Source organism: Larus michahellis, chromosome Z (assembly GCF_964199755.1).
Source record: "Larus michahellis chromosome Z, bLarMic1.1, whole genome shotgun sequence".
Taxonomy (NCBI): domain Eukaryota; kingdom Metazoa; phylum Chordata; class Aves; order Charadriiformes; family Laridae; genus Larus; species Larus michahellis.
The window spans coordinates 67,347,885-67,365,624 of record NC_133930.1 but is presented as its reverse complement, the minus strand read 5'-3'; the positions used below and the strand labels follow the sequence as shown (position 1 = coordinate 67,365,624).

General features: G+C 41.8%; 2 protein-coding genes across 4 annotated transcripts in view; one reads left to right on the top strand and one right to left on the bottom strand.

Moving 5' to 3' along the window:
• Positions 1-7,077, top strand: part of SNX24 (sorting nexin 24) — a 92,298-nt gene extending 85,221 nt beyond the window's left edge. For all 3 annotated transcript variants that reach the window (XM_074569665.1, XM_074569666.1, XM_074569667.1), the window contains 3 exons: positions 339-371; positions 1,292-1,356; positions 6,050-7,077. In XM_074569665.1, coding sequence (XP_074425766.1) covers positions 339-371; positions 1,292-1,356; positions 6,050-6,120 — 169 coding nt within the window. In that variant the 3' untranslated portion in view covers positions 6,121-7,077. The remainder of the gene's footprint in view (positions 1-338; positions 372-1,291; positions 1,357-6,049) is intronic.
• PPIC (peptidylprolyl isomerase C) lies at positions 7,050-17,135 on the bottom strand. Its single transcript, XM_074569668.1, has 5 exons — positions 16,989-17,135; positions 12,979-13,092; positions 12,396-12,489; positions 10,597-10,781; positions 7,050-9,212 (listed from the first exon to the last, which is right to left on the bottom strand). The coding sequence occupies exons 1-5, from the start codon at positions 17,094-17,096 to the stop codon at positions 9,084-9,086; spliced, it is 630 nt and encodes a 209-aa protein (XP_074425769.1). The 5' UTR covers positions 17,097-17,135; the 3' UTR covers positions 7,050-9,083.
• Between the last annotated feature and the right edge of the window lie 605 nt (positions 17,136-17,740).

Sequence of the window (17,740 nt, the reverse complement as noted above, 5' to 3'; positions counted from 1 at the left end):
GTGTCTATGGCCCAGGGCAGTCTCCAGAATCATTCAGAAGCTAACAGACTTGGATTTTGCACTTGTAGCTAATAACATCAGCCAGCACCCTCAATGGGACTGTACCCCATCACTTCATAGATAGATAGATACACTTGTGAATCTGTTAAGAGTAAAATGGATGCTGTCATTTCCAAGTAGTGGTGGTTGTAAAATGATACGATCTCCCACATTCATTCCATCACACTGCATTGTGCAGCTACTGATCAGAAAAATGTTGCTCTCTGAAGGATTTGAGTGTTTTTTTACTGTATAGTTAGTTTTGTTGTAACTGAAGTTTCCTCTCGCTTTACTTGCAGCTCTTTTGATGAAACAGAATCCGAAGAATCAAGGTGAGCTTGATTCCTACTCTTTCTAGGACACCAGATTAATAAACTACTTGAAATTACTGGAGTTTATTGTATTTGTTCCTTGCAGTTGGCAAAATAATTAGATTAAAATTAATGTGTTTGTTAAATATTATGGCTAGTTTCATCAGCTGTGCTAGATCCATCCATTTGTAGTATGAATTGAGCATTCTTATGCTTGTATTGAAAAATTCCTTACAAAACCCTAATAGAATACTGCTAGCTCTGAAGTAGTTCTGGGAATGTTTTTTACCCATTTAAGTGTGTTTTGCGTAGCAAGAATTAGCAGAAGAAATTACAGAGGTTTGGCTTCTCCCCTATGCATTTGATAGAGCTTTGTATATATCTGGTTGCACTACTTGGCACGTATATGTACAGAGCAGAGCGGAGAGGGCTGGTGCTGGCTGGGGGAGGATGTCTGTACCGTGACCAGGGTGGGACACAGGCCTGTGGGGGACTTCCGAGGACTTCCTCTCCGTTGGTGAGGTGTACAGCAACCGCTTTGGGGGCTGGAAGAAGAACATGGTGAAATTCTGAGTCTGTCTGGTGGCCTGACGAGCCTGTAGACCGTAGAGCCTGGTTGTAGGTGACCTTGTAGCCTGAATTACACCGAGGACCAGGGAGCAGAGCGGGACCAGGAGGTCTCAAAGCCAGCTGCGAGCCGCCCCTCCTGGATGCAGCCCCTTCACCTCCAACTGCATGTTGATGTTCTCACTGCGCGGCTGAGAAGCAGAGAGCTTTGGTCCCAGGGGATGGAGCCTGCCCTTTTTGGGCAGCCCTGGTGTGCAGAAACGCACCAGCATGGCTCCTGCGCGGCTCCACCACCTCACTTTATCAAAGCTAGTTTGTAGAATATTCTGTTTGCTGTCCCTTGATACTGACATCCCTGTTCTTGACCTTTCCAGCAAACTGTCCCACCAGCCCGTGCTGCTGTTCCTAAGGGATCCATATGTCTTGCCTAAAGCCAACGGTAATCAAACCTGTCATCTGTTAACAGCGCTTTACTGATCTGACCCTGCACCGCATAAAACACATTATTATTAATACCAGCCTAGTCAAATGACACTGGTCCAAAATCTAATAACCTGCCAATAAAACGATAGTTCTCGTGTAAGAAACCATTAAAACACTAAGTGGGGTGGGTGATTTATAAAAGGGTGGAATTTTCTCCCCCAGTTGTTCTTTCAGACAAACCTACTGAGAATTCAAATCAAAAGATGAAGAACATTGCTTTTCTTTTCTTGTTGTTGACCCTTTGGGCTGTTTTGCCTGAAGGATTTGAACTTAGTGGCCCAGTCCTTTTTAAGTGCTTTTTCCCTAAACACCACTCGATCTACTGTGAGCATGTTTGTATTTCCATTTGGATTATTACTATTTCTTATCGTTTGTAACCTCTAGAGCTCTTTAGGGGAAAAGAAAAGAAGAATGTATACCTTAGGTATAATTGATGTGTTTCACAGGACATTTATGTTAGCCTTCATCTCTTAATACACAGTTCAAAAGAGTGTTTGAAAGAGCTTGCTATAAACCCTTTTTCTTTTTTTTTTTTTTTTACAAAAAGTTCTCTGCGCTATTAATTCAGAGAACTTATCCTCTCTTTTAAATTAAATGTGTGCAGGAAAAAAATACCATTTTTAGTAGTCTGTTCCTCCTGGTTTTGTCATTTTACTTGTTTGAATTGTTATGTCTACTACATTTTGGATTAAAAATGTAGTACACTTCCAAGGGCGAATTTTTCTCCCAGAGCTGCAAATTGGGATTCTTTTTTTTTAATGTAGCATTTTGTTTGAAATCAAGCGTCAGGTTCTTGAGCTGCCTTGAAAATCATGAAATTTTTAAGAGTAAATTTAGGAAAGAACACTTGTTTGCTTGTAGTTTCTTAGCCAACGAAGAGTACTTCCTTGAGCTTTTCTCAAGATGTATATAAATACCTGAAGGGTGGGTGTAAAGAAGACAAAGCCAGGCTCTTTTGAGCGGTGCCCAGTGGCAGGACAAGAACATCAGGAAACATTCTGTCACTGTTAGGGTGACTGAACACTGGTACAGGTTTCCCAGTATGGTGGTGGAGTCCCCATCCTTGGAGATTCTCAGATGCCACCTGGACACGGTCCTGCGCAACTGGCTCTAGGTGTCTGTGCTTGAGCAGGGGCTTGGACCAGATGATAGCCAGGCATCTCTTCCAGCTGCAGCCATTCTGTGATTCTCTTGTTTTTTCAACCTGTTTTTCAAAACCATAGGGACTGAGATCATGTATTTGGAGAGTTAAATAGTGTCTCTTGCAGGCAGTGGCCACTCTGGCTAGTGGTGCAGACCAACAGTACTGACCCTATGGAGTCCTAATGAAGTTAAAAGTTGTAGTTGAAACAGAGTGCAGAGGTCCTGTGTGACCGAGGTCCGCGTTGGAAAACACCTTACAGGGTCGTTTAGTTTTTACTTCAACTTTGCACTAGTCTGGTCACATGAACGGAATGCCCATCTGAGGCTGGAGGGCAAATCACAAAATTGATGAACCGAAGCACATTAAGGGCAGATGGTCACTTCACAAGGTCACTCCTGACCCAACAGTAATGCAGAGGCGCCCACAGACTTGCCTCTGTCTAAAAGTTGGTCCAGATGCTGCTTATACTAATATTTAGAGCAAGCCACATCGCATGTCTTAATCTTACTGTTTAACGCTCCTCTTAATTGCAAACTTGGATTCCTCAAGAGTATTTAATTCCATACCATTCCTGAGAGAGAAAATGGATTTCATATACAGTTATCCTGAAAAATGAAGACAGTACTTAATGTTTCCAGCCCACATGCAAGGTTTTGCTGTGAGACTTCGAGATTTTGCAGTTCTGTGATGATATTTATCATCCTTCCCTAATGCGTACTCCAAGTAAAGCTAAACTTCCTTTTCTTGAAATCATCAGGAGCTTTATAATCAATTTTGCAACTACTCTTTTAAGTAGCGCTTTACTTGGATTAAGATAAAAGCCTCTTCTAACGCATGACACGTTTAAATATTAAGTAGGCCTCATTAATGACATCTGAAACAAAGGACTTTTCAGGCTTTTGCCAAGGCATTTTTTTGGGCTTAACACACAATATTTAGAATTCCACATGGCAGGTGAACATTCTTTGTATTTGAAGACCCTAAAATATCAGATTAATTTGGTAGTTAGCTTAATGAATTAAAACACAAACTAGAATGTGAGTTGTAGTTTAAAAAAGGAGTAAGAAAACCAAGTCGTAAGTCTAGAGGCTCTACTCATTGACACAAGTCTAGTTAGAAAGAAAAAAAGTTTTACACATCTACCACTGCCTTTAATTCTTTTTCATTTTTAATTTCCAGCACAGAGAAAATATAGATGAACTTCCTAAAACTTTCTCTCTCAGATCAGTTCTTACTTTGATAGAGTCCGATTCCTTTGTAAAAAGCAGGCAAGGTTGTTCAAACTATGACCAAAAGTAAGTGTGCATTACCAAATAACTGTTCACTGTATGTACTCTTCGATGTAGGTGAACAGTGACGGTTGCTTGGATCAGAAGTGAAGTTAGTTGTTCCTGGATATAGGAATGCCTGTGTTAACATCTCCCCATAAAACAGGAAATTGTGTATTTGTGGGGTTTTAATTAAATAAATAGTTGTTTCTGGAATGTGACACTCGAAGAACAATTTTTTTTTCCCCCTCATTGCATTGTCTTTGTAAAATACAGTCTTGCCATTATGGTAATGACTGGACTTCAAGCATTGTTGAGTTGCAAGACAACTTTCCAAAAATAAGATTCCAAGTTACCGACCTCATGGATTGTTAGACCCACTTTTTTGTGATGTATCTAACACAGTCTGAGCGCGTGAGGACATTGCTTTTTGCGTAAGGTGGCCACTTCTTTGTGAGGGTGCGGGAAATAAGAAATTATGTACTATTTTGAAGAAAAAGGAAGGAAAAATCTAAAATGCTGCAAATTGAAAACGATACCTCAACAGCTAAAAAATGGAATCTCAGATTTACTGCCACTTGTTTGAAAATGTTCTGATGATTCTTTTAACCATCTAAGTATCACAGATCTGCAGGACTGTGCTTCAGTCTTTATTTATATATCTATATTTATATCTTTAACTTAATATGCTTGATTTTTTTAAGGAACAAAGCCTCACAGTAGATCTGATGCTGTACAGTTGTGTCATTTTTTTAATCAATATGTATTTTCCTATATATTCTGTATGTTATAGAAGAACCAGTAAAAACTGGTTCTGGTAAATGCTGCTGGAACTGCAGCATTTAATTTAGAAGGAACGCATCAGATTGCCCTTACAAGTTTATTTTTAATAACGTTAATGACAACAGCATAGGGTTATTCTGCCAGGGTGATTTGGGATAGCTGAGCCTGCAGGACTTGAGGAATCATTACTGGATTCAAAATATTAACAAGTAATTTATAATGGTGATTTACTATGAGAAGTTGGGGAGAGTTATGCATCTGTTGTTTGTGGTGGAGGTTGCAGTTCATTAAAACATCCTAGAATACCTCTGTTTGTCACATCTTTAATACACTGGAATCACCTTATGAGATAACACCTTTAAACTAATAAGGATTTTTTTCGTACCAAGTCCAAATCTACTTTTTGCTCAGTATTTTTACCTCCAAAATGATTGTAGCAAAAGAATTAGGGGCAAAACCTAATTCCCACCTACATTAGGGGATCTAATTTATCAAGTACGTAATGATTTCTGTAGAAGTTGCATTTCCCCTTTTTGAATATCCTGTAGGCTGACAGGTGAAGGAAAGGTTGGTCAGCGTGGAAAGTTCTGTATTAGAAATAGCCTGTTCTAGGCAAACCCGTCTCCTGGGGTACTAGCAATTTTAAGATCATACGATGTGATCAGAAATTCTTACTCTTAATGCCCAGTGATTTAAGTAAACCCTTCATTAAAAACACAGGAGTCGGTGCATTTGAAAAATGTTTTCACTTCAGTAAGGTACATCCTGCCATTCCTCTGTGTGGATCTGTTACTGTGTTTTATCAGGTAACTCTTCTGTGCTAAATTTAACATGAAAATTAAGTGCCAGATTGCTCTAGGTCTGTGGTAAGAACATAGTGATTTGTTTGTTTTTTTTTTCCTTCAGATATTATGGGATGACTTTTTGTAACACATGACGTTTTACGTTTAGACAGCTTGAAATCTTCCCGCCTCAAATAATCATCTCTGATTGTATAGGCATCCTCAAGTCCTCTCAGTCTAAACACTGCTGTAAACCACAATGGAAAAACAGCTTTGAAGTATTCCCAGTAGCAATCTTGGAATTCCTTCAAGTATATTGAGATTTTGTTAGAAATTGAATTGCCAGTGTAATCCATCTTCCTTGTGAGAAAAGATTCAGATAAAGAGCTGGAGCCTAGCAGCATTAAGTATTAGAACATCCCTTTAAATCAATAAGCTACAAATCTGGCAGCGCATTCATGCAATGCCCAGTGCTACACTAAAGTGGCTTTAGTGCTGAAACAGCATTACTAATAGCACATCCCCAACACGGATAACCAGTTGAGTGATGCAGTAACCCAAATTACACGGGGCCTTACCTAGTTAAGTTTCACAAAAACATTTATATTGTACTGACGTAGATAAGAAGGCAAGTTTTTTTCCTTTTTTTTTTCCTCTTTTTTTTTTTTTCAGATGACTTTCCAAATGTGGTTATAGAAGGCATTCTACATGGAATATTTTATCCTCATTTACTGCCCAGGTAGAAGTGACGCGTGCCTAGAAGAAGCCGAATCAAGTCTCCGAGTCATGTTTAGTGGAATTAACAGGAATAAACTCTCTGATGTGAAAAATCATGCTCAGAAGCAAGAGGCACAACCTCACTTTAAGTTCAAGCATTTTATCTTTTTAAGTAAAATCAATGTCACTACAATTGCTGCTTTTAAAAAAAAAGATATGGAAACAGTATTGAAGTTATTTATACCTTCTATATATTGACATGCTCTAACTATTTAACACTAAAAGCTGAAAGTCATACACTGAATTACACTAACCTTTGAATAGAACTGAAAGCTTTACTAATTATTTCTATGATTTCTATCATAAATTACACTAAACCTTGTTGCACCAGGATTTTTCCGAGCACATTACCCATTGCTGGCAGTGGATGGATCAAAAGTGCTGGCACTGAAGAGAGTATGTGAGAAATTGCCAAAAAAAAAAAATAAATTAAAGCAAGAAGAAATTGAAAGGGACTTAAAAGAATTTTATTCATTTTTCTTAAATTATTTTGAATCTGCTTCTTAATATCAGGTTGGAAAAGAACCAGTACAGGTGCATGGAGAGTTTCTATTGTAAAACATGCTTCCATATTCTGAAATACATAGTGCTCTCAGGAAATTTTCTAGATGTCAGTTGAAATGATTTTATCTACCAGGGGATTTTACATGGCATTTATGCGTCTCCATTCAGTTATGACACCTAACCTGTTTGCGTGTTTACTCTTCACCTCAACTTGCAGACTGTATTCCATATCTTAACATTTTATTACTCACAGAGCATACAACTCTGTGGTAATCTAAAGCAAGAATATGATTAAGTAGTAAAATGATAAAACTAAAACTGATATATATACGTGCTAGTATGTATTTGTTCAGGTTTAACTGGAAATTTGTATGTGTTACTGGACATTACAAAATAAATTACTAGAACTTGAATGTACCACTTCAGTGTCTTTGTTGTGCATTTGTATTCAAACAAGACATTTCTCTGAGCTTGTGCCATCAGAGATGGGTCTCGCAGATATCTCCACATGAAGCATGAGAAAATACCTGGGTGTCTGCTCATTTAAGACCCTCAGCACCATGCTATCTGCACATGCTAGGCTTTTCCCTCGCGGGGTGGAGAAATTCAGTGTAATTGAACAGCCAGTGAGTCACTAGAGTCATCAGAGGAAGGGCCGGTTGCACAAAAGCCATGATAGCAAAGATAGACATGACCAGAAGCCTGATCCTGGAGACGCAGGCGTTTCCTCCTGATGACTACAAAACCCGTTTTAAAGCTGCTTGGGGACGGTGAAAAGCTGTGACTGGCAGAAAAGGTAGGCCTGTGGCTGCAGCATCTGTTCAGGCAGCAGAACTCTGTGCTGTCTGTGGTACCAACCTCCAGGAAAATTTTCGGCTACTAGCGGAAAGCTACTTGGGCGAGGGAGTCTAAGGCATTCTTGCTGTTACTGTCTAACGCTGCTTCCCAGTGAATTTTACTTCAAACGGTTAACAGAAAGAAACATGAACAGGGGTAAAACAGAAGTCTGATTGCCTAGTACTGGGCAAATTTAGAGGCTCTTGACAAGTTCTTCTCTAGCTCTGTTTTAAAGAGGGCGATAATCCTTTCATGAGTCTTTGACAAAAAGTGTCAGTATTTACCTTCTGGAGAAGCCCCAGGACTGTGGGTGGTGAACCAGCAGAAGCCCGCCCTGTAACTACACCTGAGGCAAATTCCTGCCCACAGCATTCTCCTGTTTCCTTGCACAGGGGTGCCAGTCGGTTCCTACAAGCTCTGTGCTGTAGTACCCACTCCTCCCCTGCACCACTCAACGTCTGGGCACCTCACGTGGGCCCCAGGACACCCTCAGGACACCTACAAAGATAAGCCGTGTGCTGCCTGCAGTGCAGGTGGATGAATCCTTCATCAGATCTTGGCATTGGCTCTTCTATCTTGAGTTCAAAAACACTGGAAACTCAGGAGAAAAAGTCCCCATCTCTATCCTGTGGGGTACTATGTAACTCACTAAGGAGCCTAACAAACGCAGCTGCCTCTAAGAGGTACATTATGCTGACCTTGTTCAAAAGCTACCAGTTAAGATGGATTAAAAGTTATTTAAGAAGCATTACAAAAATAACGAATGTACAGTCGCATCTCTGACATACAGCAAAACTGCAAGAAAAAGCATGGAGCTTTATCATAAATAACATTAGCTAGCTGTTATAAAATCCACTGTGCTGTAAAACAAGGACCCCTCTACTTTAATCAGTTACTAACTGATGATCTTACTTAATGAGAGACAGAGCTCTTTCTTGGTTACAGCATTGTATCTGAATACTGTGGTTTTTTGAAAGACAGCGGGGACTTTATCTTGCACATTAAGATCAGAGAAATTTAGCCTCCCTGCTCTAACCTTACAACCTCATTTCCTGGAAAGGAGCACCCCCTGCATATTTGGCAGAATCAGCAGAGGTAAGAAGAAAAGGCCTTTGGTGGGGGGAATAGAAAAAGCTCTTCATTAAGTATTCATTTGAAATCAAAGTTTATTTATTCAAAACAATTCTCTATTTTACTTTTTTTTCATTTTTAAAAATGCTGATACTGTTACAGAAAATAATATTTTCAGTTGAAAGGAAGAAACAAATACTGCAAAAACTTCCAAAGATAATAAAATGACTGTATTTCAAACCTTGAAAAAATAGAAGTACTTCTAAAATTTTTCATAAAAGACTTTTTCTGCAAGATCTAGGATTTAGTGGGATATGTCTTGAATTTCAAGGAGTGACAGCTCCACCAAGTTGTTATAGAAATGGTTGTATCTTTTATGTATTTAGCAAATTGTAGGTATTGTCTAAATATAGCCTTGTATGTTTTGAGGAGAAAACTCAATGGATAGTTAAGATCAGTCAAAAAGAGGCCTTAAAGCAAAGTGATTAAGTTTTACTTTCCATTCTGACTGTTGGTCTTACCAGTCACCTACTTCAACCACAAATGGTTCTTTTACAGTTATTTTGCCACTGTTCACAATCACACAGTCTTGAAGGGGCTGGTCGTGTTCATCTGTCTGCTGTAGTTCTATCAAGTGCACCACAGACTGTTAAAACAGAAAAAAAAAAAAGTTCAGTTTAGCCAAGGAAACTCCAGTGGCTCAAGTCTGGTACCAGGTAAACAACTAAGTGCCCCTAGCATTATTATTTATTAAGCAACTTCTGAACAAGGGCCTTTACCCTGTTGAGTTCCCACGTTTCCCCCCCCCCCCCCCTCACATTAACAGTTGTGCCACTCTGCAACCCACACACAGCTGGCAGAAGCACATGGAAGGCTGTTTGTCCTTCTACAAAAACTTTCAGCCAACAAAAATATAAAGAAGGGGCAACTGAAAATACCCTTTTAGCTGATCAGTCTAGCACATACAAGGTCTATCTGTAGCCTATGAGCAGAAAGTGAATCCAGAGATCATAAAGGATGAGCAGTAATTATTTTTCTAATGATACAGCATAACTGTGCTTCAAGAAACCTGATGACTGCTCTTATCTTTAGTATAACACATACACAGATTTCAAGCGCGGTACCACGCTCTCCAGTCAAACAGGTACACATACTGGCCTCAGGCCAGGCAACTAATTTAAGTAGAATTTTTAAAGGGCAAAATTCAGTTAGGAATACTGATAACCTCGCTTTGGATATCTGTCCATTAATCTAACTAAACTAGAATTTAGTCTAAATCTCTCCTCAAAAATTTCCAGCTACTACTGCAGCTCCTGAGAATTGAATTCAATATGAACGTGGGAGTGGGGGGCAAGTGCTCTGATGAGGTTTTCGAACTCCTCAAAGAACTGGTCAGTGCAGCAGCTCATGTTTTCCCCATTCATTTCAAAATAGAGATTAAATGGAATAATTTTAAAAAGGAAAGCCAGATGACTAAAATTATAATGACTTTAAGTGCCAGTTTAAAACTTAAATTGTATTTGGCCTTTGTGTACAATTTGAGGGAATTAACTATTTTTTTTTCTTTTTAAACAGATCTGAAAATGTGTCTTTGTGTATTTTACATTCACATGCTTCTAAAAACCCTAACAGTGAAAGCATTATCTATAACTGGCACAGCCTCCAAAATTAGATTTTAGCTTGTAGAAATACAATTATTTCATGGCTAACAGCGTTAGTGAAAGGGGGACCTGAACTTATTCCATTTGTAATCTGCAAAGGTGTCAGTGTTGATTTCAGCGGTTAGTGGTCTGAAACAAGAGCCGTGAAAACCAAAGGCACGATTTAAGTTTCCATTTCTGCAGTCACCACTTGCTATTTCAGTTCTAAATCCTCCAGCTCCAGGCTCTTCATGTTTTCTACCATGTACATATTAGATAAACACTCAATTGTTTTGAGCCACAATGGTGTAAGTTACACTAACACAGATATAACACGGCAGAATTTGTCCAGATTTTCTTGGATTAACCTTGTCATGACTTTTGGCTTACCATTCCATCAAGGACTTTGCCAAATACTACATGTTTTCCATCTAACCAGGAAGGCTTTGTCACACTGATGAAGAACTGGGATCCATTGGTGTCTGGGCCAGAATTAGCCATGCTAACCCATCCAATTCCATAGTGTTTGAGCTTGAAGTTCTCATCTGGAAACCTTTCTCCATAGATGCTTCTTCCTATGACATAAAATACGAAAGCACACTTAAAAAAAAAAAAAAAACCAACCAAAAAACCTGACTTTTTGTTCAAAAGTGGGCAAAACAAAATATAAATTCAGGACTTGAAGATTCATTGTTTGAATATGTACAGCAACATCACCGTTCCATCATCAGTGATTCCATAACTAAAAGCATTTTGTGTGTAAAGAAAAAGGTATGCTAAACACCGCATGTAAGGAGAGAATATTTAGAGCTGATGATGCTTTATCCTTTGAATTTAACAGGCAAGCTGACAGGTCCTCTTTATATACATCACTGAACAACAGAATACTTCACCCTGTTCAACAAATTTAAATTACATAATTATGGCCACTAAAAATAAGTTTGCCGTGTTTTGTGACAATTTTAGCCTTTGCTTTTACAACTTTTCCTCCTAATAAGAAATTGTTTTAGACATGTTGAGAAATGTATGAAGACCAAAAATGGAAGTTAGCCTAAAAGACTCAGTGTGGATTTGTACTATCATTACATAAGGATTTTGATGTTTCTAAGATAGTTCAGAAGAGAAAACATTTTCAGTCACATTTAAACCACCATCACTTTGAAAAGAGAAGGCTGTCTGTCTCATTTCTTATTTGTACAGCGCCTAGCACAACGGGGACACTGCTCACCTTTAATGCTAAAACCCTGTCTTTGGTATTTTAGCCTTTCCCATTGTTTGCTGCAAGGAAAAGGAATGTGTATTTCCCATTCTGTCCCAGCGGGTAAATCACTAACATTTTATGCAGACAGTTCAAATCGTAGCACATAAAGAATGGGTGTGTAAAGGAAGAGAAGAAATCAGAAGCTAGAATGCATGCAACACAAGAGATGATGCACTGGGATTGCTGTTCTTAGTGGACTGAAGTAGTCTTGTGGAGGCTTGGCAGGGAGAAGTGATACACACAGCCAGAACTCACACCACCAGTAAATTCATTGTTTTAATTTCAGTAAGAGAAAAGAGAGGGGCATGACCTTCATTTTCTAATTTCTCTACCCCTTTTTGAAATTCCCTCCCATTGCACATTGCAGGAGGTTCCACAGAACTGGCTGACCTGAGGGCAGAAAGGACACAGCCTACTCCTTCCCTACCTGCCTTCCCTCTACGTGCTTTCACTGTTTCATCACAGATTAGTTTTCTGCTGGATGACTTGAACTGGTTCACGTGTACATGCAATCAGTCAGTGCCTCAGGGAAGGAACGCTGTTGCAAACCAGAGCAGGGGAAGGGCAGAGACGTCCATCTTTTGGAGACAGTATGTTGTAGGAGCAGCTCCACTGATCACGTGGGTCCAGCCCACCACGCAAAGCCATGCTTCTTGAAGAGGGACAAGTCACTGACAGAAAAGAGCTATCTGCAAAAATTGAGGACAAAGGAAGCTCTACACGTACTTATTATAATCAGGTAATCAAAATAATTGCAGCTTATGTTCCAAGATGCCTGGAAAAGTACTAGATGCTCTAAAACAAATGTTGGTTGTTTTTTTTTAGACTTATGTGAGCTGAAAGAATGAGAGAATAAGCTGTTTTGCCCATCTTTTCAGCAGACATTCAAAGAAAGGAAAGGGAACCTGGAAGATACTAAGCATGTTACCTCCTGATCCATCTCCAGCTGTAAAGTCTCCTCCTTGAATCATGAAGTCTTTGATCACACGATGAAATTTACTTCCTTTGTATCCATATCCTCTCTAAGAAAATGAAATAATTCTTTAAATGAACACAACATCCGGTTCCATACAGTCATACGGAAATGCACATGTGGTGAATGGCCAGATTTCACAGAATATACCACCACTGGAGACAAATACTGGCAAGAAACAAATTAAACTGAGACGCAGGTGAATGCAGCTAGGCTGCACTGCCACAAAGCAGGTATTATTCAGGTGACCAAAGCCACTGTCTTATTTGACTGGTATCTGACCACAGAACCTCTACATGCCAGAACTGCATGGCAGGGACAGACTGAGGTGGCAATACCCAACACCTCATAATTACATCTCATGAAACAAGCCCCAAGGACCTGAGAAGACACACACCAGTGCACAGCCTTGGGGATGGCACTCTTGCACAGGCTCCACTGAGTTAAGATCAACAGTTCAGAATGGAAACAGCATTAAACAAATATTTACTTCCCAATCCAAACTTCAGTACACATTGGAAGAAAACTGCAAACATACTTCTCCAGTTGCCAGCGCAATGAAGTTCTCCACAGTCTTTGGCACAACTTTTCCAAACAATCCAATTACAATTCTGCCAACATCTTTGTCTCCAATCTTCACATCAAAGAACACCTGAACATTTTTGTGAAGAGAACAAAAGTGATACAAACATGAGCACAACAAAAGGCCAAGCTTCTGAAAGCTAACGTGGTAAGAAATGCTTGTGGCTGGTCTACATTAATAGGATCCTCCAATTCCTAAGGATGCTGTTCAAGAAAAATGCTTTCACAGCTACCAAATTCAGATTATGCAGAAAACTCTTTGAGAACTGGTGACTATACATTTTGATTCTTTTTGCTTTGAAGGGCTCAATGAGACTGCTGTATCACAAATTTGAAAGTAGCATTCAAGAAGATCTTTCCCATACATGCATGTCTTTAAAGCTGTACAGAAAAGATCAAATCTGAAAGTAAGGAAAAGCAATGATACTATTCCAGCATGGTGAACAATAACAATAAACTATAGTACTGACACTCCCCACAATTGATAGTTTGCTATCCACTCACAATCTTTACTCCTCCAGGCATTAGCATGTGTGTGATTAAGTATAGGCAAAAGCCTAAATAAATTTCATTAAATTGACAAACAGCGGGAAGAAAATCCGATGGCTCAGGCAAGGAGTCACTTTCCTAAATATGAATTCAAACCTGATAAAGAAATAACCAGGCTACATTATTCCGATGATTGCCTAAAGGCTTCAACATTAACATTGCTAAAAAACAACTTCAAAAAGGCAAATGAGTTATAAAGCATTTTAATATAGTTCAGAATATATGAATGCATATTTGAACGTGCAAAAATGTTCCGACAATTAACTGAAAATAGGAACAGCTGTCAGGAAATGAGGCATTTTGAAGTTCTGAAAAAGTTACATAGAGACTATTACAACTTCTAGGAAACAGCAATGTGTATGCCTATGATGTGGTATTTGCTGTTCCTTGTGGCACTCGACCAAGTATTACTTGTCTGCAATGCTAAGAAATTAGTCCAATGATGATAATAAATGACCACAGTCTCTCCAATGTGAATGCCTCTTTCACGCTCTCCTACTAAACATTTCTACTGTTTCTTGATCTTCCATGTGGTTTCGAGTGTTGAACTTTTGGCTAATGCTATAAAAGCGCCATAAAGAAAATAAAATTCCTTTTGATACACCTCATTCATTTCCTTGGCACTTGGCACTAAACAACATACTTCTTAAATGTGTGGCTCCCAAAGTATTAACAGCACACTTTCACTAACTTCTTAACCTTTTTTTAGACACACTTCTCTGAATTTTGCCGGCAGGGCTATCCAGGTAAGGGTTATTGCCTGCCTACATTTTCTAAATGCACCTTATTTTGCCTGGAAATGTTGTCCCAGTAGAAGGACTGCCTGAAATAACACAAGCATATGAGAGTAACACAACCGAGGCTACCAAACAATGACTCCAGACAGCAGTAACATCAAACGTTTTCACAGAGCACAATGGAGACAAGTCCCTCATACATGGTAAATCTAACCCAAGCAGGCGGCTTCATTCACGGCAGAGCTGCTTACCTAAGTTGCAAGACTAGTACTTCTAAAAAGCTTCGCTTCAGCTTATTCTGCATTTGCGAACAAACAGTAAGTTCCCGGCTTCCTGTTAGCACTCCACATACCTGTGCTACACCCTTGGTGATTTTTGGAAAGCTCTGCACTTCCTAATTATGCACTACATAAGGTGTCTGTGCGTATTTCTGGACAGGAAATCAAATATGGAAATATTTGGTAGCCCTAGATGCAATTTTTGCATAGAGAAGCCATGTCCTCTTAAGCATATTTCCTCAAGTTCTCTGCAAACTCAGTAAGCATGGAGACTCTAGTGAGCTGGTCAACACAGCAGTCTCAAATCTCAAAAAACATCTGGCCTGATTCTTCACCAGACTCTTAAAGAAAATAAATATCATAAATTTTCAGTCTTATTAATATTTTTATATATATATATTTAATCTTATTTGCAATTTGTGTAAGTATTTCAAGACTGAAACGAAAAAGAGTCCACCAGTAAGAGTGGCTGGCTCTCATAACATATTCATATATAATTTATGGAAGATGGTGTATATCAAAAAGAAAAAAACATCCAAGCCTATTCAATTATCGGGGGGGGGGAGGGAAACCAACTGTGAAAGAAAGATTTCAGGATTCCTAGAGACTGGGTAATATAATGACAAATGAACTCCTGATAAGTGCAAAATACTGTGTGTGGAAGAGGACTACACAGCTGCAACCACGGGTCCCAAATCAGCTACAACTCAGAAAAGACATCTGGGGTCACCCTGAGCAGCCTGATGAAAAGTTTGGCCCTGGGCTTGTGAAGGTCAGAGAAGGGAAATGAATGTTAGAAATAATTAAAAATGGGTAAGAACAAGAGATGGGCACAGTATACACCTGCACTGCGCACTCAGAGTATGAGTGCTGCATGTAATCCTGGCTTCTCTATTGCAGAACGATAAAATCAACTTTAAAAAGGTAGAGAAAAGGGAAGCACAGATGCTCAAGGACCTGGAATACCTTTCACATGAAGAAAGACTAAATAAAACTATGCAAGCTGGGAGAGAGAAAACTGGTGTGATTTGATGAGCTCTGTAAAGTTACGAGTGGCTTGGACAAAGAAAATGGGCGGCTGCAATACTCTGTGTCCCACAACGTAAGAATCAGAAAAGAGCATAAAATGAAATCCCAGGCAGAAGGTCCAAAGAAGCAAAGTACTTTATGCATAATTAAACTGGAATATATTGCCAGAAGACAACTTGGAGGCTGAAACGTATGAGATTTACTGCAACACCAAAAAAATAACCAAACTCATGATGGCAATAAGACTGCAGACAACTATAGACAATGGTGGCAATGGAGTCCAGATATAAAGGCACAGCTTATGAAGCTGAGGAAGCAGATCTGCCCCTGCCCTGTCACGCTTCCACGAGTGGATGTCTATCTCACCACGAGCACGACGCTCACTCCTGAGTGCAGGTGAAGAGGTGGAAACACCTAATCCCTACTTCACCCAAAGCTGGGGCAGACGTCCCACTTCCTGAACCCGCAAAAACTTTCTGGAAAGCACTGGTGGCGTGTTGCAATTACCAGGTCCATGCCCGTAGAGGTGGCCTGGCTGGTGAGCCCACCTCTTGGGCCCTGCCATCTGCCATCGCCGCGGGCACCATCCTGCCCGGCAAGGAGACGGGCCGCACTGAGCCACGCTGGGCCACGCCGGCAGCTCTGCTGGCAGCCGGCTCTGAGGCACCACGGGCTTCAGCCCAGCTTTTAACCCACACCAGGCACCCGGGCCTGTCACGAGCAGGACCAAGTAGGGAGTGGGGAAGAAAGGGAAAATACCGTGACAGCTCGGGACACACACAGTTTCACCAAAGATGGGGACAGACAGACACACACACAAAAACTAAGCCCAGCACAGCTAAGTGGTTACAGCCAGCGCAGACACCTCCACACAGCCCCAGACAGACCGCCGATGGCGACAGCGGAGAGCCAGGATGTAATTACGGATTTTAAAGTCACCAGATGCAGGCTGGGCTCACTGAAGAGTCTGAGGTGCGCCAGCGCCTACGGAAAGGGGCTATGCCTAAAGGGGTTTAAGAAAAAGAAGAAAAATAACAACCCCAACACACTTATAAAGCGGGAAAGTTGAAGCATTTGTCCAAGCCCTCCTCAAACGCCACCCGCGCTGGGGCCTCCCTCCTGACCGGAATCCGGCCCGGGAAGGGGGGAGCCGGCGAGGGGCCGGTTTCACACTATAAAAGCAGGGTGAACGGCAGCCCCCGGCGCCTCGGTGACCGCCGACACCGGGCCCCAAGCCGGCAGGAAAATCCCCCCCCTTCGGGTGCCCGCTGAGGAGCCGCCGCGGCCCCCTCACGTCCCACCGACCCCGACTCGCCTCAGGCCAGCGGCCGGGGGGAGGCTTCCCGGTCGGCAGAGCCGCGGGCGAGAGTCACCTTGGCTGTCACGCTGGGTCCTCTCTTCTTGAAGCCCTCAGCCGCCGGGGCCAGGAAGCAAAGGCAAGCGACAGCGCCGAGGAACGCCGCCGGCCCCCCGCCGGCCATGGCGCTGAGGCGAGCACTGCGGCGCCTGCGCCCGCCGCTGGGCGGGCGGCTCCTCCCGCGCCATGTGGCGGGGGGAGCGGCGGGGCAGTCAACCATCCGAGTTGCGGCCGGCGCTGGCGCTGCTTAGCCTCGGGGGGTGGATGGGAGGGGCGAGGCGCGAAGGGCCTGCGGAGCGCGGGCGCTGGGGTCCCTGCGGGGGCTGAGGTGGGAGAGGGGGGAGGTGCGGTGCCTTTAGACCCCGCCGCTTTCGCCCGAGGGACTTTTCTATTTCTTGGGTACGGGGAGTTGCCAGGGTGAGCCCCGGGCCCCTAGCTGGGTTTGGGGGGGTGTGTGGGTGTGTGATGGTCGTGGTGCGCGGTCCTTGTGGGACGCGCGGGAAGCTGTGTGGCCTCCTCAGAGGCTCCGCCCGGGCAAACAGGAGCTGGAGGTACCTGCAAGGGGCGAAGTAGCCAAGTAGTCCTGCTGCGACTTCAGACGGTGCGTCTGCGTGGGGGGGGGCGTTCCTCGAAGATCCCACGAGTGGGTGAAGTAGCCAGAACAGTAGATGCTCGGGGGATTTTGAAAGTGGATCGCTGATGTTTCATCTTTGGGATGTAAGGCCCTTGCGATACTTCTGGTTTCCTTTGTGTTAGCGCTAGAGGTGC